The 23,976-nt window shown below is 44.3% G+C and overlaps 2 protein-coding genes across 4 annotated transcripts in view; one reads left to right on the plus strand and one right to left on the minus strand.

The window, feature by feature from the left end:
- Positions 1 to 714, minus strand: part of RANBP1 (RAN binding protein 1) — a 49,478-nt gene extending 48,764 nt beyond the window's left edge. The window contains exon 1 of the mRNA XM_073559046.1: positions 574 to 714. Within this exon, the coding sequence (XP_073415147.1) occupies positions 574 to 588 (15 nt within the window). The 5' untranslated portion in view covers positions 589 to 714. The remainder of the gene's footprint in view (positions 1 to 573) is intronic.
- TRMT2A (tRNA methyltransferase 2 homolog A) overlaps positions 274 to 23,976 on the plus strand; it is a 54,733-nt gene continuing 31,030 nt past the window's right edge. The window contains exons 1-6 of one of the 3 annotated variants that reach the window (XM_073559045.1): positions 274 to 397; positions 9,254 to 10,000; positions 12,670 to 12,778; positions 15,813 to 15,994; positions 16,640 to 16,754; positions 16,921 to 17,036. In XM_073559045.1, the coding sequence (XP_073415146.1) occupies positions 9,267 to 10,000; positions 12,670 to 12,778; positions 15,813 to 15,994; positions 16,640 to 16,754; positions 16,921 to 17,036 (1,256 nt within the window). In that variant the 5' untranslated portion in view covers positions 274 to 397; positions 9,254 to 9,266. Of the gene's footprint in view, positions 398 to 912; positions 1,051 to 1,318; positions 1,940 to 9,253; positions 10,001 to 12,669; positions 12,779 to 15,812; positions 15,995 to 16,639; positions 16,755 to 16,920; positions 17,037 to 23,976 lie in introns of those variants that run through there. The other 2 variants (XM_073559043.1, XM_073559044.1) reach the window with 2 other exon arrangements.

Consider the following 23,976-nt stretch of genomic DNA (forward strand, 5'->3'; position numbering starts at 1 on the left):
TGTGCTGAACAGTTGTGCAAAGTAAATACGGTTTTCCCCCTTTTTAAAACGGCTCGTGGCCTCTCACCCCCTCGTCTCTGCTGCCTGCATACATGGGGTTAATCAGCAGCTTAGTAACGGGTCTGCAGGTGAAGGGTTCGGGTCAGGAGGCAATAAACCGTTGTGGAGTTGGTCAGCTGACTCCTCTCGGCCAATCAGCGGCCAGGGATGCGGCGTTACCTGCCGCCGGTGTTCAGGATGATGGGAGAATCCACTGCTCCGTCTAATGTGGTAGTAATGACGGAAGGAGCGCGCAGGCGTCTGCACTTCCAGTCAGGCTCTTACTGAACGCGAGCTAGGCTGATAACAGGGGACAATAGACTGCTGTGGAGGGAGGACCAGAAGTCCCGGCAGTGAGGTGCGCTCCCCGTGGATAACGGCCATTGTCGCCACCGCGTTCTCCCTGGCACCGCAGCTCACACAAGTTGTCCCGGCTGAGCCCCCCGCCCCAACACTCGCCGGCCGGACAGCCCGCCCATACACGCCGCTCCCGGGGCTCACTAGGTGGGAGGCTCCGGCCGCCATCGTACCCACCTTGGTGTCGGCCATCAGAAGGAGGATGCAGGCGGATTAGGCGTCACGGGTCTCGGCAGCAGGATGTCGCCCTCGCTCCGAGGTTTCGCGCTGTTTTTCCTCCCTCCTACTAGCAGCACGTAGACGTGTGCGTCACCCCGCAACCTCCAGCGCTGGATTGCGGAACGTCGCGACGTGCCGTTACCAATATGGCGGCCTCGGCGACTTCACTGACGTCACTTCCGCTACCTTCTATGTAATAGCTGTTAGGCGTATTATACAGCAGAAGGTGTAAGCGCCTCAGGGTGTGCACGGCAGGGTGGCCGCGCTGCCTGCGTTACCGGGCTGACATTGTGGGACTTCACGAGATGATGTGGTGGAGGAAGCGGAGAGCTTCCGGTAACGTGACGTAGCGCCAGCGCGCATATCCTATGACGTCACCAACATGGCTGCCCCCTTGTAAGAGACGCATGCATGGCATAGTGTGAACTAGAGCAGGTAATGACCGCGGTGAAGCGATGTGTAGTTATGTAGTAAGAGAAATCTTACCAGGCCTAGCTCTCATACTCGGAGAATGCGGTGTGTGCTTCACACGGTGCTGCTGCCATTACTAGTGCTAATGTGGGCAATACCTTGTGCCAGGCTGTGGGCTCCATCCCTGGCTGCTCTCACTGCTTCCTGAGTCACATCTATTCTATTGGTGTAGATTATCCCAGTATCTCATGTATCTATGTGTCTAATATATCTATGTATTTCTCATAGCTCACATCTATGCATCTGTCTATTGAATTCCTATTTATCTCATCTATGTATCTATCTCATATCTCACATCAATGCATCTCATATCTATCTGATGTCCCTCTATACTGTGTTTGTTGTATATTTATGCCCACGTTATGGATGCGTGCGTGAGGCTGTTTATACATGCTCATTATGAAGTCTGTTATTCCGTTCCATACTAAGAGAAGAAAACTGGAATTCATAGCTTGGATCACTCCATCCCCTACAGCCGGCGTTCACAATGAATTGAGTGTCCATCGTTTTAAAGGCAATAGAGCCCAGCGTATCCCTTTGGCCAAATATTCGTGTATCTTCAGTATGGAGAAAGCAAATGCCAGTCAGCTCCACCAGTGACTTATCGCATGGCAGTGAGTTTAAATTTAAAGGCAATCTTAGGCCTTTCCCGGCACCTGCGATCTGTAGTACTTTGCCCTGCCCTCAAAAGGGCAGAGAAGTACGCCTGCGCAGGAGCACGATGCCGAGGAGACTGTGCAGGTGATGCAGGGATGCGTCATCCACATGAAGCAAGCAGGAGGACCGCATCGTAAGAAGATGGGAGGCACCGGACCAAGAAGAGCGACACCGCTCGGATCGGACCACCCTGCAGGCGAGTATAATAAGTTATATTTCAGTTGAATAAATATCAAGAAAAGGAACCTGCGCTTACAACTGTGCTGAGTCTCAGTGCAAAAAAAGCAGTGCTGTCAAAGTTAAAACAATAACATAGCATAGTAGAACCCTAAAAAGTACTTGTCCTTAATGCTCCGTGCGCTGACAGTATAAGGGCAACTGTAAATGACACATTAGGTAATAGTCTTACTAGGAGTTGTTGCTTACCTATTTCTAGATATAGGTTGATTACTGTGGTGTCCAGAGAAGCTGGAGCTTGATAGTGTCAGGCTACGCTAGATAATATAAATAGATAAACCCCAGGAGGCAAGGGGCAGGAGCAAGCATGTGGCTAGGCAGAGCCAGGTGAGCTCCGGCCGGTAGTGTCCCTGGTTACCAGAGACACTACCGGCCAGAGCTCCCCTGGCTCTGCCTAGCCACACGCCCGCTCCTGCCGCTTGCAGCTGTGGTATAATCAGACCATGTCCGTGCATGGTAAGACACAGTTATTACACAGTGCACAGCAAGAGCACATTGATATGATTATCTCAGCACAGGAACATTATTTTTTTTTTTAAACACATCATATTGTGAAACTTGTTTTTATTCCAAGATCTATGGATTAAAGTGTACTTTGTTCATGGGACCACCCCTTTAAGTGCTTGGTCACATCCAGAGCACTTGACACCTCATTTACATAACAAGCTGCTCCTTTCTTGAGAATTAAGCCACATAAGATATGTGTGTCAAAAGATTTTGGTTCAAAGACCTGCATTTCCATTTATTTATCTCCCCTATTCCACAGATAGTGGATTCGGGCAACTTTGAATGACACTTGGCAGTGTTTTTCCCAGGGGTGGAAATAACATTGGTGCAACCTGTGTAAGGGCCTATTTCCACTTCCAAAACAGGTGTAATTGTGCATTATTATGAGCTATTGTACTTCTAAGAGTCCATTTTCTGTTCTTGCACAGGGACCCTCTTCTGTCTGTGTCCGCCAGTGGGTTTGTCTACTGGGAAGAAAATGGATCAGATCTTGAAATTCAGTGCACCTAGTCCTATTCTTAGTTGACATCACCTGTCCAGGGAGTCAGGAGGCCTCATATATTTTAGATGGGCAGGAAAATTGGCCAGCTTGGCCTAGTTTATTTTCATTAGGCATGACCATCTTGTACATTTATGGAATATTCCCAGGATGTAAGTTTCATATTTATCCTGAGAATTGGAGTGGAGACCACATGTTGTTATTATTAGTGGTCTCCACTGACATCAGCACTTGTCTGAGCCTTCTTCTTATGATGCAGTTCCTATTGGTGGAATCCACATCTACTACACATTTATGGAATATCCTGTGGATGATGTAAATGTATGTGATGGGAATCAGGGCTGTGGAGTCGGAGTCGTTGCTCGTTTTGGTGGAGTTTTTGCTGCGTTTTTTGAGGATACGTTTTTCAGCTGCAAAAGCAGATCAGCTTTTTAAAAAAACGCATCATCTGAAAGGTTTTTGAGCTCATAGATAATGTTTTCAATAGCAAAAGCAGATTAGAAATCTGCTCTATCTATCCATTTATCCATATCTGTCTATCCATATCTTATCTGTACCAAAAAGAATGAAAGCCGGGTAGCACCCAGACTCCTTTTTTTTTATTTTTTAGCACCAGTCAGGTAAACCATTATAGCTGCCCAAAAGGACGCCCAGGACAGGCATTGCTCGTCTTCAGTAACACATCAACTGATAGTTGGAATAATTAGACTGCATTCATCACCACATCTTCTTAAGGTGCAGGCTTTATTTTCAAGTGTAGGGGTGTGCAGTATGAGGTTCTGCAGCAGCTGAGGTGTGCAGTATGATGTTCTGCGGAACAGTATGAGGTTCTGCCCCCTCCTAGGTTTGATCCTGGCTACTCCCATGGTGTGAATGTATCCTGAGGATCTAGGCTTTGTCTTAGTTGAGATAAGTCATAGTGATATATATATCTACTATATAATTGTCTAATTCTGTCTGTCTGTAATGGACACGGCTGCATTGCTTATTGTAAAGGCACATTACAGCCATTAAAGGCATCACTGCTGCGTCGCTCATTACACAGGCACAGTCCTTTACATATTCTGGAGTACAACACATTAGGTAACAGCAGAACAGTGACTGCAGCTCTGGGTGTAACTTGCGTACAATACATTAGGTAACGGCAGAAAAGTGACTGCAGCTCTGGGTGTAACTGGAGTACAATACATTAGGTAAGATCTGAACAGTGACTGCAGCTCTGGCTGTAACAGGAGTATAATAGATTAGGTAAGAGCAGAACGGTGACTGCAGCTCTGGGTGTAACTGGACTACAATACATTAGGTAAAAGCAGAACAGTGACTGCAGCTCTGGGAGTAACTGGAGTACAATACATTAGATAACAGCAGAACAGTGACAGCAGCTCTGGGTGTAACTGGAGTACAATACATTAGGTAACAGCAGAACAGTGACTGCAGCTCTGGGTGTAACTTGCGTACAATACATTAAGTAAGAGCAGAACAGTGACTGCAGCTCTGGGTGTAACTAGAGTACAATACATTTGGTAAGATCTGAACAGTGACTGCAGCTCTGGGAGTAACTGGAGTACAATACATTAGGTAACAGCAGAACAGTGACTGCAGCTCTGGGAGTAACTGGAGTACAATACATTAGGTAACAGCAGAACAGTGACTGCAGCTCTGGCTGTAACTGGAGTACAATACATTAGGTAACAGCAGAACAGTGACAGCAGCTCCGGGTGTAACAGGAGTATAATACACTAGATGGTGACCCAATTCTGTCGCATCGGGTATTCTAGAGTCTCTGTTAAAGTAAAAAAATATTTATATACTCACCTTCCGACGGCCCCAGGACTCTGTCCCGCATCTCACCACGCTCCCGGCATCTTCCGTTCCCAGTAATGCTTAGCGAGAAGGGCCGGAGATGACGTCACTCTCACGTGAGTGCGACGTCATCAGTGGTGTTTCGTGCAAAGCATTAATGGGACCGGAAGATGCCGGGGGCATGGAGAGGAGAGAAAGAGTCCGGGGGCCGTCGGAAGGTGAGTATATAACTATTTTTTATTTTAACAGTGACTCTAGAACAGTGGTCCCCAACCTTTTTTGCACCAGGGACCGGTTTCAAGCAAGACCATTCTTCCATGGCCCGGCAGGGCGGGGATGGAGGTGTGGCAGGGGCGGGGCTTTGGTCATAAGGGGCGGGGCTATGGACACGGTTGTAGTGTAGCAGTGCATACTTAGAATTAAATAACATTTATAATGTGACTCAACTCACCATAGGTTTTGAATAAGTGCTCCATCACCCCCTTCTCCCCATCATTGCCTTCACCCCATCACTCCCCTCTCCCCATCATTGCCTTCACCCCATCACTCCCCTCTCCCCATCATTGCCTTCACCCCATCATTGCCTTCACCCCATCACTCCCTTCTCCCCATCATTGCCTTCACCCCATCACTCCCTTCTCCCCATCATTGCCTTTACCCCATCACTCCCCTCTCCCCATCATTGCCTTCACCCCATCACTCCCTTCTCCCCATCATTGCCTTCACCCCATCACTCCCCTCTCCCCATCATTGCCTTCACCCCATCACTCCCTTCTCCCCATCATTGCCTTCAGCCCATCACTCCCCTCTCCCCATCACTCCCTTCTCCCCATCACTCCCTTCTCCCCATCACTCCCTTCTCCCCATCACTCCCCTCTCCCCATCATTACCTTCACCCCATCACTCCCTTCTCCCCATCATTGCCTTCACCCCATCACTCCCTTCTCCCCATCATTGCCTTCACCCCCTTCTCCCCATCATTGCCTTCAGCCCATCACTCCCCTCTCCCCATCATTGCCTTCACCCCATCACTCCCCTCTCCCCATCATTGCCTTCACCCCATCACTGCCCTCATGGCCTTCTCCTCATGTCCCCATCTCCTCCAGGGCCAGGCTACACAACCACAGACCAATACACACACACACACACACACACACACACACACACACACACACATACTGTACATCACACACACATACATACATACATACATACACACATACATATACATACACACACACATACGCACACATACATATTATACATACACACACACACACACCACCTCTCCTCTCACCTGCCCGCCGCCCGCGCTTCCTCGCTCTGACACAGCAGCGGCCGCGCTCCTCTCTGTGTCAGAGACAGGAAGCGCGGGCGGCGGGCAGGAAGCTGGACGCAGTGGACGGGTCCTTGCAGCTCCGCTCCTGCTATTCCCTCTTGCAGGCAGCGGAGCTGCTTGGATCGCTCCCTGCCGCCGCTACACACGCCGCCCCAGCCCCCGCTACGCCACTGACCGCCCCTGGCTCCCCTTGTGTCCGCGGACCGGCAAGGGCACTGCAGCGGCCCGGTGCTGGGCCGCGGACCGGCGGTTGGGGACCCCTGCTCTAGAATACCCGATGCGATAGAATCGGGCCACCATCTAGTATATGTGTGTGTATGTATATATATATATATATATATATATATATATATATATATATATATATATATATATATATATATATATATATATATATATATTTACACAGTACAGGCCAAAAGTTTGGACACACCTTCTCGTTCAAAGAGCTTTCTTTATTTTCATATGAAAATTGTAGATTCACTATGGAAGCATCAAAACTATGAATTTACACATGTGGAATTATATGATTAACAAAAAAGTGTGAAACAACTGAAAAGAGTGCCAAGAGTGTGCAAAGCAGTAATCAAAGCAAAAGGTGGCTACTTTGAAGAACCTAGAATATAAGACATATAGTATTTTCAGTTGTTTCACACTTTTTTGTTAATTATATAATTCCACATGTGTTAATTCATAGTTTTGATGTCTTCAGAGTGAATCTACAATTTTCATAGTCATGAAAATAAAGAAAACTCTTTGAATGAGGTGTGTCCAAACTTTTGGTCTGTACTGTATATATGTAATCGATATTACATAGTGTATTACATATTTACAATTTATTACAGTTTTTTGTGTTCTAAAGTCGTATTCCAATAAATATATATTATGTTCTATCTAAATATCTTGATTATTGTATCACAAAAATGATTAAATGTCTGATGTTCACATTGTACTACAATAATTTTTTCACTTAAATATAAGCAATATATGTGGGAGTCTGAGTCGGTGTAAGGGAAATTGAGGAGTCGGAGTCGCAGGTTTGGCTTACTGACTCCACAGCCCTGATGGGAATACATCTTTAATTGGATTGGTTAAAGGGGTAGTCTACCTTTTGTGGACATTTTCCTTTTCTACTTAAATGCATGCAATTGGGGCTAAATAATTTTTGCAATTGGGTTGCATTAAAATCTTTGCACCATTTGCTTCCTATAGCCGCTGTATTACTGTCTATTATTGGCTGCAGAGTGCAATAATGGGGTCGACCATATTATCTTTATTTTAGCAGACGTGTTGGGAACATGATTTTGTGACACTTACTATTCTACAGGAATGACGGGTTCTCCTTCTGCTCTTGTTAGTACAGCTTTCCTCACAGACTGCACAGCTCTCCAGTCCTTGCAATGGCTGCTGGTGGAGGAACATGTGACCAGTCCTGTCTATCAGTCTTGTCCAATGTAAAACCTTAAATGAGAAAACTGCTTTTTTGTTGGAGGAGGCTAAAGGACAGGTTTGGTCACATTCTCCTCCATCAGCAGCCATTTTATGTACTGGAGAACTGTGCATTCTGTGAGGAAAGCTGCACTAACAAGAGCAGAAGGAGAACCCGTCATACCTCTATAATAGTAATTGCCACAAAATCATGTCCTCAACACATCTGATAAAATAAAGTTACTGTTTCTAACTCTATAACTCATTCTGCAGCCAGTAATAGGCAGTGTAATACAGCGGCTATAGAAGGCAAACAGTGCAACATTTTTAACGAAGTCCAATTGCAAAAATGATTTATAGCCCCAATTACATTTATTTAAGTAAGGAAAAAAAATTGTCCTCAATGTTAAACAACCCCTTTAAAAAATGGTTTTCCTACACAGTTTTATGCTCTGTATTAAGTTGGCTTTCTATGCTTACTATAAGGGGGCAGTCAGATGGCCGTATAAATCTGATGGAGATTGGAACACAGTACATAGACTGACTGGCGGCTCTCCCGACTCCCGAATTACAACTTCATGTATTTCTATGTAGCTGTCACTCTCGGATCTTGAGAGCTGTCGGCCAATCTGTGCACTGCATGCCCATCTCGGTTCAATTCCTCTGGCCGTCTGACTGCATCCAGTAATGACCTCCTATTCTTAGGATAGTTCCTCAATACCGTAATCCAACACCCAGAACCTCACAGATCAGCTATTTTCTGATCAGGAGGAAGTTGAATGGAACCAGTTGATGAAGCCAAACGTCACACCTCTGTTGACTGTGTAGTGGTCATTCCCTGTTACTGCAGATCACCTCCCATTCTCCTCCAATATGAGTTGAGCTGCAGTACCTGAGAGTGGCCATTACACCGACACCCACGGCACACTGTGTTCCAGCTTTGTGTACTGTTTAGATACAGCTGATTGGTCGGAGTCTGTTACCCAACACCTCCTCAATCAGAGAATGATGAGCTATCTTAGAAAAGCCTTTTAATTGATCAAATTATGTGTGAATGCGGCCATTCACATTATGTAGCAGTGTTGGTTGGTTGAACTATTTTCGCGTGAATGCTGAAGGCATACATATTAGTCTTTCAAACTGGCCATAAATGCTCCGTGATAAAGGGCTAAAGATGAATGATTTTCCTCTGCATGTTACATCTGACAACAATCGGATGAAAATTTAAAACCTGTCTGACCTAGTTCCAGGAGATGGCAATATGTCATCCGTCATCTAAAAATATTGTTCCTTGTTATGATTACCGACGAACATTTGTTACTTTCCAAATTCATCCATGTCATTACCTTTAGGCTAGATTCACACATTTGTGTGTGTTACCTTCGAAGAGAAACGGTGCGCGCCCCGCTCACTGCTGATGCGGCCATAGTATAGGAGATAGTCTGTCTCCTTTGTCCTGGGCAAATACAATATATAAAAACATTAAACCATTTAATACTTTAATAAATACACTTTTTAATATTAAGTCCAAACATTTAAAAACAAAAAAAAAAGTTGTTTAAAAATGTAAAAAATTGTGGCGCATTCCCTTTAACGGTCCTTTCAATATGCTTCTGGGGAATTCCTAACAATAGAAATGGCATTTTATTTAATACAATTTTTCAGTAAAATGATCTTCTAAATGTTTTTCTTTCTAGGACCAAATTTAACATGGAAGACTTGAGTGGTCAGGCCGGCCACTTCAATGATGAGACACGGATAGGTGCCGCTGAACTCCAAACTCTGAATGAAGGCAAAATACAAGATGCCAGTAAACTGGACAAAGATGAGACAATAATACATAGTGATGCTGGTAAGGAAGGTGCTGCAAAAACTGAAGCCAGCCCGGTTCTCATGGAAGATGATGCAGCAGTAAGTGAAACTGCAGCCAAGATGTGTGATGATTCAGAGGAAACCAGCAATGCTGGAATGTATAGATACATTAAGGATGATCTTTTCACATCTGAAATTTTCAAAGTGGAGATCCAAAACTTGCCAAAATACATTGGCTTCAATGACATTAAGAAATTCCTTGCCAAGTATGGATTAAATCCTCACAAAATAAAACTCATGCAGAGACAAACCTTTGCATTCGTAACCTTTAAAAGTGAGGAGGAAAGAAACAAAGCCATGAAAGTAATACATGGTGTAATGTGGAAAAACCGATTATTGACTGTCCGGCTGGCAAAACCCAAAGCTGATCCTATAATGAAGAAGAGGAAACAAGATGATGATGAAAAGGAGCAGTCACATAGCAAGAGGAAGGCTGCAGAGGACAACACTCCAGAGGAGTCCCTCAGCAAGCAGATAGCAGATGTGGTGACTCCTCTGTGGCAGATTCCATATGAAGAGCAGCTGAAAATGAAGGAGCAAGAATGTGAACATGTGCTGCAGAGGCTCACTAAGTAATTATTTCCATATCTCTTACCTAAACTGGTTAATCTGTATTAGAACAATGTCAGTCTAGAACTATTATAGCTAGTTGAGAACAGCGGCCCACACTTACTAAGACTGTTGTGTCCTTTTTCAGCCATAAAAGGGGTACCTAGTGATCGGTGGTGGGCCTCAACGAGGGCCCCTCACTGATCTGGAAGTGCACCACCTGGCTCTCGGGGACAACATTTTGAAACCAGAATACCCCTTTAAGAAGGGAGATGGTTGCTGTTATTTGCACCAACTTAATAATAGGCACAAGTTTCTTAATACATTTGCCACATTTCAAAATCAGAAAGTCAAATCTTTTCCTGCTATCAGTAGGTGTAGATTTGCTCCATTATCAGTCTTCCTTTTTAAATTCAGATGTTTGATAAATGTTAGACCTTCATCAAGACTACGTGATGGGCAGAGCGAACAGTTACACATTTTAGATCAGATGTATAACAGTTTGTCTCTTTTTTATTTTATTTTTTACTTTTTACAGTTTATACCAAAAAAACTGTCATGAACTACTTATTAAATAAGGGCTTTGTTTAGTGACTGTAATGAAATATCAGCAATGCATGTATCATATATATTTATTGTTATGGTCATTTCACCCATCGGGTTTTTCTGAAAAGCACTGCAGTATTTATGAAAGCGTTTAATTCAATTTTTGAGCCACAGCCAGAAGCAGATACTAAAGAAAAGACTTTATACTTCTACCTGGTGGTGATGATTTTTCCAAAAACACATGTAAGGGCATACACCTCCGGATCTCTGCCATTGATGGTTGCAGTGTTAGGGCGCGTTTAGACGTCCATGCAAATCAGTTGGAGATTGGACCACAGTGCATGGACTGGCCACAGATCTACTGACTCAAGCATGACTTCTTTATATATATATATCTATGAACCTAAGCTCGGGTCTGAATGTCTGACGTCTGAATTCATACTTACACTTACATTTCTTATAGTATTTATCTATTAACCTCTTAACTGCCAATATGCCTTTTTACTGCGGTCATTAAAGGGCCTAAATACTCAACTCTGCTTTTGTTCGATGCTAGGGATTAATTGAATAGCACCTATTAGTGGGAAAAAATTCACTGGGTGTAGCTGTATATTGTAGCTGACAGTGCTGGACCTGCTGTCGTGGCCTCCATTGTTTTTCCATTTAGTGATAACAGCTCGAAACTATTCAAGTCACATAGTGGGCCTAAGTTAGAATGCAAAAAAAATGTTAAGGCTATGTGCACACGTACTTTTGAGAGTTGCGAATTTGTCCCCGCGGGTTTGTAAAATAACGCAGGTAAAACCGCAGGTCAAAAGTCCTGCGGTTTGAATAAGGTGTGAAACCGCAGCGGATTCCGCACAAAGAATTGATATGCTGCGGATTGTAACCCACAGGAAATCCACGCGGAAAAATCCGCAGCACGTGCACAGCGTTTTTGGTTTCACCATTGAAAACAATGGTACTGTACAACGCAGCAGAAACTGCAGCGGACCCGCAGGGTCAGAAACGCTGTGGATCCGCAGCATAGTCCGCAGCTTGTACACATAGCCTAAAAGGAATCTGTCAGCAGGTTTTTGCTATGTAATGTAAGGGCAGCATGAGATAGTGGCACTGATCTCAGCAATGTTTCATTTATTGGGCTTTGTGCTGTTCCAATACAATTAGTGCTTTATCAGCAGGAGAGTATCACTGCCAGACTAGCTGCCCACATGCATCGGGGTCCAGCCATGCCCCCAGCACTGATTAGCAGCTCTCTAGCAGATTTTTATGTACATTATATACGACAATCAGTGGAATGGGCGGGTTTAGCTTTATGAGCTCTGCTACATCTAAAGCAGAGAATAATCTGATTTTGTCACAACTGCTGCACCTAGTGCACAAAGTGATATATCACCGGAGTCAAGGTCTCTTTTCCTACATTATGCTGCTCTCTGTTGAGGTAGCAAAAACATGGTAACAGATTTCCTTTAAATTAAAATGAGGTAAAATGTTTCACAACTAAAAAAAAAATCCACACACCGTAATAGTTATTGTATCTGGAACGAGCCAGAGGATAAAATTATCATATTTATACCGTACGGTGAACACTGTAAAAAATATATATTTTACTCGCAAACTTAGCAATGCATAAAAAACTTCATAAATCTGGTATTGTAAGTGTACTGACAAAAAGAAAAAAGGCTATCTTATTACTTTTACTCCAGAGTGAAATAAGAAAAAAAAAAATCTATTCCGCATCTGAAAAATTGATAAAATAGTTTGCACCACAAAATTCTACCAGTTTGTACTTCAACTCATCCCACAAAAAAAAGCCACCACACAACTGTCGGCTGAAGAAAAAAAAAAGTTAGAGCTCTTAGAATATGGCGATGGAAAAACTATTTTTGATTAAAAATTCGTTTTTCATTTTTTTAGTTCATTTATACCACACGGTTAATGGCATAATAAAATGTCACTTTTGGGTTTTTTTCAATATATAGACCCCACCTAGAAACTGCAACCATTTAATAAGACCAAATCGAGCTTAGGAGCTGAGAAATATATATGAAGGCTCATGTTTATTGTCATGTAAGTTACATGAATTATTACATTTTATAAATTTGTTTTGTTCAACTACTAATTTTATTTTATTTTTTCTCACCAGGGAAATTGGAAACAATAACAAGGCTCTATTACCATGGTTGTTTGTACAGAAACAGAAATATAATAAAGTCTGCTGTCCCTTGGAAGGTGTAAGGTCATCCCCAGTTCAGGTATAATTTCTTTATTTTTCTAAGCTCAGACCACTTCAGATGATTTTTCTTTGCATAGATATATCTGTATTTTTCAGATTATAATACGCACTTTTTTGGAGGAAAATGGGGGTGCGTCTTAGGCTGGTTTTACACTTGCCATGTTTTTTGCTGCCCGGGCCGCAAAAAACTTCTCAGATCGCCGTTTTATCCTGTTATAACAAATAGCAGGGAAAAAACGGCGATCCGCAAATACGGTGTACCGCAAAAACAAGCTAACGTTGTTTTTGCGGTTCCATTGAAATGTATTGTGGCCGTGTCCGTGAGCCGTGAAAAATATCGAGCAAGCTCGATATTTTTTCATGCCCGCAAATACGTCCCTCACGGCCATACAGAGCACGGCCCTCCTACTAATTTTTGTGGCCCCATAGAAATCCATTGGGGCCGCAAAAACACGGCTAGTGTAGTTGCTGCAGGCCACAGGCTGGGATCTGCCGACATTATGTGAAAGGCCAGAGCCCCGGCAGTTCCATGGTTTCCTGTGCGGTGGGCGCCGGGAAAATGGCCGCTGGGGGCAGCGCATGCGCAGATGGAGGTCTCTGCACCAAGATCTCGGGAGATGAAATTTCAGTGCCTCATTCTGTGCAAGCTGGGGTGTGGTCTCCCTCTCCTGAGCTGGAAATTGTATTTAAAGGCTTCCCATGACTGGTGTCCACTGGTTGGGACCCGGTCCTTTTGTCTGCCCTTATTCACACACTAACGTCAACTTTGACACATGATAAGGTTTTTAATATTAGCCAGTGTAGGACCGCCCCGATCAGAGTCACCTTGTCGACGGTGGGATGGCTTTTATGCTATATTTGATCAAATACAGTATTACTTAAATGCACTTTTGCTTTTTATTTATTTAATTACAGCAGGGTTTTTCTCATTTTGTGTTTTCTAGGTTTTGCATACTGATAGTGAATGTAGATTGTGAGCCCCCTACGGGGACATTTTCTGTAAAGCATGGAGGAATATTTAATAAAAGTCCCATGTAATAAAGTTCATTACCTAGAAACACTCCTTAGATGTGTGGCTGAATAGTCGCATATTTTTTCTTTATTGATGCATAGAGACATCTGATATTTCCGGCAAGGCTAATCAGGAGGTAAACCATGGCCCAAACCTTTTTTTTCCATCATGAAAAGCAGCATCTAAAGTTACAGAGCACAGGGAAAATTCAGTTTGCTTAAAGTCTGCTATATCGTGTAAGAAGACTTGTCACCACATCAGAAGTGGCTTGTTTATGGTCTTATTTTACTCCCACTGTTCCCCATAGTAAACCTTTTTTTTTTTTTTTTTTTTTTTTTTTTTATAAATAAAAATCCACCAAGTGATTTTAGTGATGTGAGCATTTTAACTTGATGCTAATTTTTATGCTCTCTACCCTCTGAGCAACCATAAAAGACTATAAAAATGTTCACCAAATAAAGAAACCCAAAACACTGGAACCGTATTGTAGATTTAAAAAAACACAAAAACACCTAAATTGAATAATAAGGGGAGCCAATTTGATGGTAAGTAACTAATGTCTCTTTCTCTTTGTCACAAATATTTGTTTAGGGTGTTAGGATTTAATCTCATGTGTCATTTTCTGAGCCACACACAAGAGTGAGTAAAAAAGGGTGAAATATCAGACTTCCTTTCCGTTCATACTTTTCCTTCCTTTTTAAATCCACTCCTGGTTTTTCTTCTAAAAACTGCATCTAAAGTTGCCAGAAAGTAGTTTCCCCAGCTGCAAATAGTGATTCAGCTATATACATGTACAAGAGCTACGTAACTCCTTTCAGGCTATATAGGATGGACAGAGGGCCACACGGTTGCTGTCATAGGTGTCATACTCCCCATGCTGATTTCTGCCATCTTAGAAGGGATTGTTCTGAGATTTAAAGATTTTGGTTGGAAGTTGTAAAAATTGTATTAAAAGTGGTGGAGGTCTCTAGATTACACCAGGTATGTTTATTTGGAATCTTAGATGAAGAACTAAGGTCTGATCTTGATAGGGTTTTATCTTGAGAAGGACTCTCTATGGGCCAGATGGGGAAGGGACTGCCTTCTAAATCTCAGTTGATATAAAAAAAAAAAGGAAATACTATAGTTCCTTATGAATATATAGTATATAAAAATAGAGACTGCTTCGAAAAGTGTAAAAACAAAAAAAAAAAACAACAACAAAAAACTGTAACCATAAGGGCTTGTTCATGTAACCATATTTTCAATGGGACAGTGTAGATGAGCGTTTTTGGTTTGTTTGTTTTTTTTCTCTGACCAAATCTGCATGTGAAAAAAAATTGCAGCATGCTCTAGTTTCTTCCATAAACTGGGTGAGATTTGTCTATTGACAGAAGAGTTGGATATGCTTGATGGGACAAGGATCAGTGGAACTGGAAATGCTCTACGTAAGATGATCAGTAGAGCAGGGGATACAGCCAGAACCTTGGAGTAGCTGAGCCGACTATGGGGACAGCTCTCGGTAACAGTAGAGCTGAGTTGGCTGTCATGTACTTTGGAGTAGTAGAGCCCAATGTGCGGACAGCACCCAGAAATGGCTTAGAGGAATTTATCAAGTGGGACACTTATAATTAGATGTAGAACTGTGTAGGTAGCTCCAGGAATGCACATGAAAGTAGTGTGTGTTATTAGTGCAATACTCAGCTAAGAAGCCTAGACAGATGACGTCAGGGGTTCCTACTGGGTTCCCCTGATAATGCATAGTGTTCAAAAGAGGAGGGATGTGCGGATCGGCATTGGGGCTAGGACAGGTAAGTGACACTCGTTCCCGCTAAGTCATTTTCTGGCTTTGGCTCAATAAACTGCACTTCAAAAACTGCAAAATTGTTTCCAGATAAAACTGCTGAATTGGAAAATGTCACAGTAATAAAATAACCAAACTCTATTTTACTTTCATTTGTTGCATCCGCAGTACATCCACAGACTTGAAATTCTGCTCTGCTGCATGTATTTATGTAGTATTTTGTTGTCCGGTTCATAGACTGAATTGTGTTTCTCTCAGACAGAGTATAGGAACAAGTGTGAGTTTCTGATTGGCGCTGGTGCCAGTAATGAAGACAAGACTGTAGGATTTCGACTGGGAAAGTACAAAGGCGGAACCTGTGCAGTAGTGGAACCCTTTGATACTGTTCACATTCCTAGTATCACAAAGAAGGTCGCCAAGGCTTTTCAGGACTATATTAGGTAGCATGAATACTTTTATATTGATAAAGTCCTCTGAAGGGAAGTCACTAATGTGATTTCCTCACCATCATTCATGTTAAAATGGAGTTTATAAGCAAAAAATTACTGTCCAAACCAAGCACAGCACCTTGTAGGAGACATAGCCTTAATAAAAATTGTTCCTTTAGTGTCCAGATCCATTGATGCGTTTGTCAGAAATCTTTAGACTGTGCTAATGAGGTACATAAACCAGAGAAGGGCAGAGAAAAATGAAAAACAAGTAGGGGTGGTAAGGTGCACTGAACTGCTCGGCCACACCAAGGGTGCTCCTCATTAGCATATTTTGAATAAATGACTATTTCTGGCAAATGCAGCAACAGATTTGGGCGGCACTAAAAGTGTAATATTATTAGGGATAAGTCTTCTACAAGGAGCTGGGCTTGGTTTGAACAGTCATTTTGTGCTCTCACTGACAAATGTGCACTTTATTGATCAGTCTGGTATCTATAGCCATACAGAAAAGAATTGTTTTCTCTCCAGAGCTGATCACTACCAATTCCACCAGATGCAAAAATGTTTCCATTGTAAGGTATAGCCTCATTTTTTTAATTATATAGGTGCACATATATGATAGCTCTTAATGAAGCTGTGATCTGATCTCTGCAGGGCTTCACCGTATGTAGTCTACAGCCCAGAGTCGTACGGAGGCCACTGGAAGCAGCTCACTGTCAGGAGCACCAGAAAGGGTCACGTTATGGCAATAGTGTATTTTCATCCACAGGTACATAATCTTTTCTCAGTATGCTGGTACATTGTATAGTTTATGTTTGTGGATTTTTTGTACTGATACATTGTATGTTTATGGGTTTTTGTGTTGTTACATTGTGTATTTTGTGTGTTTTTTGTTTTTTTTTTAAATATATTTATAAATAATGATTTCTCTGTAGAAACTGAGCAAGGAAGATCTGACAGAGCTAAAATCTTCTTTAGCAAAGTTTTTCACAGATGGACCAGGAAAAGATAGCGGGGTCACCTCACTTTATTTTGTGGAGGAAGGTCAAAGGTGGGTTATTTCTAATACATACATTGTCTACATTTATAGTTTCTATTCCGTTCGATATTAGTTTGCCTCAGCTGGTTTCTACTATTCACTTAGCAAAAGACTACAAACTGCCAGTCAACATTTATGATCATGATAAAACAAACAGTGCCAGTTCAGCAGATAAAGGACTATAGTCAGCGGGACTGAACCTACAGTTTTGATAAATTTATTTTGATATGGTTAAGCTCTTAATAGGGCCTTGAAAACTGTGAAGGGTGCTATATCATGGGCAGCACGGTGGTTAGCACTGCAGCCTTAAGGCTCCGTCGCACATAGCGACTCACCAGCGATCCTGACAACGATATGAACTTGTCAGGATCGCTGGTGTGTCGCTACATGATCGCTGGTGAGCTGCCAAACAGGAAGCTTCACCAGTGATCAGCACCAGCGACGACGAGCGCTCGCATCGCTGTGTACCTTAGATACCAGCGCGCTGGTGCAGGGAGCTGGTAACCAAGGTAAACATCGGGTTTCTAAGTGCCGTGCGGCACTTAGAAACCCGCTGTTTACCTTGGTTACCAGCTCCCTGCACCAGCGCGCTGGTAACTAAGGTACACTGCGGGTTTCTAAGCGCCGCGTGGCGCTTAGAAGCCCGCTGTTTACCTTGGATATGAGCTGGGAGCTCACTGATCGCTGCTCTCCTGCCTGCCACATGCAGCGATGCGTGCTGGCCAGCGGGAGACCAACGATCCAAAAAAAGTCCAGGGCATTCGAGCACGATCAGCGATACCCGGCAGGGGGGCCGGTCGCTGATACCTGTCACACACAGCGATCTTGCTGGTGAGATCGCTTTTGCGTCACAAAACTTGTGACTCAGTAGTGATCTCGCTAGCGAGATCGCTGTGTGTGAAGGGGGCTTTACAGCGCTGGAGTCCTGGGTTCAAATACCACCAAGGACAACATCTGCTAGGAGTTTGTATGTTCTCCTCATGTTTTCATGGGTTTTCTCCGGGTTCTCTGGTTTCCTCCCACATTCCAAAGACCAACTGATAGTGAATTTAGATTTTGGGCCCCATCGGGGACAGTGATGATGATGTGTGCAAAACTGTAAAGCGCTGCGGAATATGTTAGCGCTATATACAAATAAAGATTATTAAGATTATTTTCCAGGACGTCCCTCCTGACAGCACCAGGGAGGACGTCCTTCGCCTCCTTGCAGGGACAGGAAGAGCACACAAGCGGTTAAAAACAGTCTCCACCCACATTCCCTCAGTGTTTCTTCCTATTCCTGCACGGAGGGACGCACAAGAGGATTCATCTTACCGGAGGGGTCCAGGGGGATCGGGCGGCCCAGCCAAACCTTCGTCCTGCGAAGCGGCCCCAGCGCGGAAACCCTCCTGGGTGGGAGTCCCTCAGACGCAGAGACCAGGGGAGGGACGAGCCCCCTAAGTAGAGCTGCTTCCTCCCGCAGCGGAGGCTCTCTGCTCCAACGCCGGCAGCAGCACGGAGACCGGAAGTTGCGGGGAGGGAGACCGCGGTGCACTTCCGATGATGTCAGAGCGTCGGAAACACAGGCCGGCGGCGGGCGCTCTGAAGGAGCAGAACGCGGTAACAGCGAGACAGGCAGCAGCAGCCTTCCTGACCTCGCAGAGGCTCACAGCAGGGAATGGAGAACCAGGGCAGAGTCGACCTGGACGGGGTAAGTGCGCTCAGCGCAAACCGACCGAGACCCTGACTGCCCAGACCAGAGCCTGACTGTCCCTCTCTTGCACTATGCAGGAAAAGGCACAACCAACAGCGCCCACGACCAAGCAGACGGAAAAAGACCCAGGGAAACCCAATAAGTGTCCTGTATGCAGGGTTAAGCTCCCCAGCAAGCACAGGAAGTTGTTGTACGACACCTGTACGGCAAAAGTAATGAAGGCCGAACAGCCGTCCCTCCTATCGGAGATGAGATCGCTGATTCGAGAGGAGTTCCAGGCTTCCATGGCCACCTTTTCCCAGCCACAACCAGCCAGTCCAGGTCCCAGTGCCAAGCGGACCAGACAGGAGATGGTGCTTAGCTCAGAGGAAGATTCCTACTCCTCGGAGTCGGATCAGGAAGAAGGCGAGGTGTGCGCTAATGAACCAGAGTATGGGAAAAGATACCTCTTTTCCTCGGACAATACGGACAATCTGATACAGGCGGTCAGAGACACAGTGCAGATTGAGGAGGTCCAGAAACCTCAGTCCAGACAGGACATCATGTTCGGGGGCCTTAGGGAGCAGAGGAAATTAGTATTCCCAGTGAACGACCATGTGCGAGCTATGGTCCTGGAGGTATGGGAAGAAGCGGAAAAGCGTCTTGTGAGGTCCCGGCCCCGGGACTTAAAGTGTGGGATGAAGTTCCCAAGATTGATGTCCCTGTGGCAAAAGTGGCCAAGAAAACCGCTATCCCCTTCGAGGACTCCTCTAGCCTGTAGGACCCCATGGATAGGAAGGCGGATAACCTACTAAGGCGGGCCTGGGAAACGTCAGCAGCCTTAATTAAAACAAATATAGCAGCTACTTCGGTAGCAAGATCTATGTTTTTATGGTTGAGGCAGTTAGAGGAACACTTGACTAATAAAACCCCAAGGGAGGAAATTATAGATTCACTCCCGATTATGAAGTTAGCCACAGCATTCCTAGCCGATGCATCGGCGGAATCCGTGAGATTTTCTGCCCGGAATGGCTCTTTGTCAAATTTGGCTCGCAGAGCCATCTGGTTAAAGTCCTGGACGGGGGACGGAGCCTCTAAAAACAAGCTCTGTGCCCTTCCCTTCTCTGGGTTAAAAGTTTTTGGCCCAGTATTAGACGACATATTAGAAAAGGCATCCGATATAAAAAAGGGGTTCCAGAGGAAAAGAAACCTAGGGACCAGCCCTTTCGTAGACCCAGTAGATATAGAAGACAGCAGTACTATAGATACCAGGGGAGCTCTCAGATGAGTTCCTTCAGTAGTACCCACTCTAGAGCTGGAAGATCTAGAGCCCCCCTTCTGCATCATGTACTAGATCCAGAAGGACATGACTGTACCAACATAGGGGGTCGATTCAGAGAATTCACTTCCCAGTGGTCTCGGATCACAAAAGATCAGTGGGTACGGAGAACAATAGCAGAGGGTTACCAAATAGAATTTTCATCCCCTCCCCCCGAAAGGTCCATTTCTACCCTCAGAATAAAAGACGACTCCCAGATGTGGGTAGACGGTACGGATCTGGCAAACTCTGGTGTGATAATTCCGGTTCCCCAGGCAGAAATTTTGACGGGCCACTATTCGTCCCTATTGCCATCAAAAAACCATCCGGAGAATCCCGTACCATTCTAAACTTAAAACCCTTAAACGCCTGGGTCGCGTACAAAAGATTTCGAATGGAGTCAATCAGATCCACAGTCCATCTGAAAGACTAGAATGCCCTGATGTGTACCCTGGACCTGAAAAGTGCCTACTATCAGGTACCAATTCACCCAACATCACAGAGATTCCTGAGGTTTGCAGTAAGACTTCAGAATCTGACCTGCCACTTTCAATTCCAGTGTCTTCCGTTTGGTCTGACCTCGAGTCTTTACGAAGCTAATCGCGGAGGTGGTAGCATTCCTAAGAAATCAGGGAATAATCATCATTCCATATCTGGACGACGTCCTCCTGGTGGCAAGATCAACAGAGGAACTGCGGCGGCACAAAGAGAAGACAATAGGGGTTCTAGAGTTCCTGGGCTGGATCATAAGCAAAGAAAAATCGGACGTGGTGCCAGAAAAAAGGAAAAAAATTTTGTGAGTACTACTGGACTCCAGAAGCAGAACTTCCTTCTTACCACCAGAGAAACAGACGAAGATACGAGACACCATGAAGGAACTTCAAAGAGGCCGCGTTTTCATCAGAGAAGCAATGCGCGGTCTGGGCCTCATGACATCCGGAATCCCTTGTGTCCGATGGGCACATTTCCATTGAAGAACCCGTAAAAAAGAGGTACTTGCCGCCTGAGATCGTCACCAGGCCTCCCTAGACAGGAAGATATCCTTGTCTCCAGCAGTAAGAAGATCCCTGGGGTGGTGGATGCAGCAAGAAAACCTGAGGAAGGGTGTCCCCTGGATCACCTCCCTGTGTGTTGTAATCACCACAGACGCCAGCAATTGGGGCTGGGGGACACATCTAGAAGGCAGAATTCTTCAAGGGGAATGGCCAGCAAACATGCAGTCCGCTTCCTCCAACTACAAGGAACTTTACGCCACATGGGAGGCCCTAAGAAGAAATCAGGACCGACTGAAAAACCAACACGTCAAGATTCTATCGGACAATGAGACGGCGGTGTCCTTCCTGCGGCATCAAGGGGGAACCAGGCATTGGAGACTCCAGGATCTGTCAAAAAAGATTTTTTTCCTGGGCAGAGAAGACAGTTATATCAGTAACAGCCATCCACCTCAAAGAATCCCAAAATACAGTGGCAGATTATTTAACCCCTTCCCGACCTGTGACACAGCGAATGCATCATGAAAGTCGGTGCCAATCCGTCCCATGACGCATATGCTGTGTCATAACTTCAAGGCGCCCCCCCCCCCGCGGGTCGGGTGACCGGGGTCACTGAAAGGTCACCTGACCCGCAGTGACAGGAGGCTTGGCCCCCCCGGGTTTCACTTTCAACAGCCAATCAGAGCGATAGTAATATTTCATCAATGAAAATTGATGAAATATTACAATCCAGCCATGGCCGATGCTGAAATAGCATCTGCCATGGCTGGAGACACTAATTTAACACCCCCCTCCCACACCGACTGACTGTGCCGAACGGCGGCGATCGACCGCCACTGTCATAGTCTGCCCCCTCCCCCTTCACTCCGCTCCCCCCCATCTTCCGATCCCCCCTCACCCCCCACAATACTTACAAAGCCCTCTAGGTGTCCCGCCATCCCGGTTCATGGGCGCCGCCATCTTGGAAAATGGCGGGCGCATGCGCAGTGCGCCCAAAGGCATTTCCCGGCTGCAGATTCATTTTTTTTTTTTTTTTTTTTTTTTTTTTTTATTTTGATCACTGTGATAAACTCTCACAGTGATCAAAATAAAAAAAAAAAGTAAATCATCACCCCCCCATAGGGACAAATAATAAAAAAAATAAAATATTTGTATTTTTCAATTAGGGTTACGGTTAGAAATAGGGTTAGGGCTAGGGTTAGGGTTAGAATTAGGGTTAAGATTAGGGTTAGGGGTGGGTTGGGGTTGGGATTAGGGTAAGGCTTGTGGTTAGGGTTAGAGTTGGGATTAGGGTTAGGGGTGTGTTGGGGTTAGGGTTGTGGTTAGGGTTATGATTAGGGTAGTGATTAGGGTTAGGGGTGTGTTGGGGTTAGGGTTGGAGATAGAATTGAGGGGTTTCCACTGTTTAGGCACATCACGGGGTCTCCAAACACGACATGGCGCCACCATTTATTCCAGCCAATTTTGCATTCAAAAAGTCGAACAGTGCTCCCTCCATTCCGAGCCCCGACGTGTGCCCAAACAGTGGTTTACCCCCAGATATGGGGTATCAGCGTACTCAGGAAAAATTGCACAAGAACTTTGGGGGTCTAATTTCTCTTGTTACCTTGGAAAAATTAAAAATTGGGGGGGTAAAAAAATTATTTTTGTGGTGAAAAAAATTATTTTTTATTTTCACGGCTCTGCGTTATAAACTTCTGTGAAGCACTTGGAGGTTCAACGTGCTCACCACACATCTAGATTAGTTCCTTGGGTGGTCTAGTTTCCAAAATGGGGTCACTTGTGGGGGGTTTCCACTGTTTAGGTACATCAGGGGCTCTGCAAACGTAACATGACAATGAATGCAAAAAAACACGAATTGAAAATACCAATGCCACAATACTAGCAAAATAGGTAACAGGTATACTCCTGTAACAATAATTGAAAACACCAAAGAAAGAAGGAGCAAAAAAAAACCTCTGTTTAATAAAAATAAAATATTTTTATTATTAATTCAATTATTAAAAATCTTTTTATAAAAATTACATCATATAGACAAATTGTAGAAGGACATACACAGAAACAAATGAGGCTACAATATAATGTGTATAGGGACCTGGTAAAAAGACCTCCCAATTTTTATATCTAAGCCATAAATTGTATTTTTATTTTAATTTACTAAGATATATATATATATGTGTCCCTTGCTGGAATGTTACCAATTGTTTGGAGTTCCTCACAGTTCCTCACATATTTTTTATATGATTTGATGGATAAATAAAGAAGAAGATTTTATAATTCAGTTCAACTTTCATCTTTTTGCTGGATCCCAATTCTCTTATATATATATATATATATATATATATATATATATATATATATATATATATATATATATATATATATATATATATATATATATATATATATATATATATATTGTAGGGATGTGACTCGCTCAGGTGCAGCGGGAGACAATCATGAGGCACGTTCCTTTAAAATTTCACATGGTTTATTACTCCATAAACCAGAGACAGCACATAAACAGTCCTAGCTGGGCTGTGTTCCCTCAGGCCCTGTGCACACAGGCCAGGGCAATGTCCAGAGCAGCGCTCTATCTGCAGCCGCAGACACAGGAAGGCTTCTCCTTCCTTAGCACACAGGCCACTCTCTGTAGTGTCCCACCTGGACACATGGAAGTCTGTCCACACTCTGCCAGACTTCCTCACAGTCTCACATGTGCCAAACACCTCAATTACATAGCCCTGTAACCACACCCAAAGGGGATCACATGGCTATGACATCACCAAAGGTTGTATAGACACACAGGCTTCCCTGACACAGTGTAACAGAAAGATCAGCAGTACCTCTGCTGATCAATACACCCTGGAGCCTGCATCCCAAGGCCACCCACCTTGAGACCCACAATGGTCATTTAGGACCCTGCTCCTGTTACCACACTGAATGTGCCTGTACACCCGTCCTGGGACA

The sequence above is a fragment of the Dendrobates tinctorius genome, unplaced genomic scaffold, assembly GCF_039654945.1.
Source record: "Dendrobates tinctorius isolate UK_male_01 unplaced genomic scaffold, ASM3965494v1 ptg000265l, whole genome shotgun sequence".
In the NCBI taxonomy this organism is placed as follows: domain Eukaryota; kingdom Metazoa; phylum Chordata; class Amphibia; order Anura; family Dendrobatidae; genus Dendrobates; species Dendrobates tinctorius.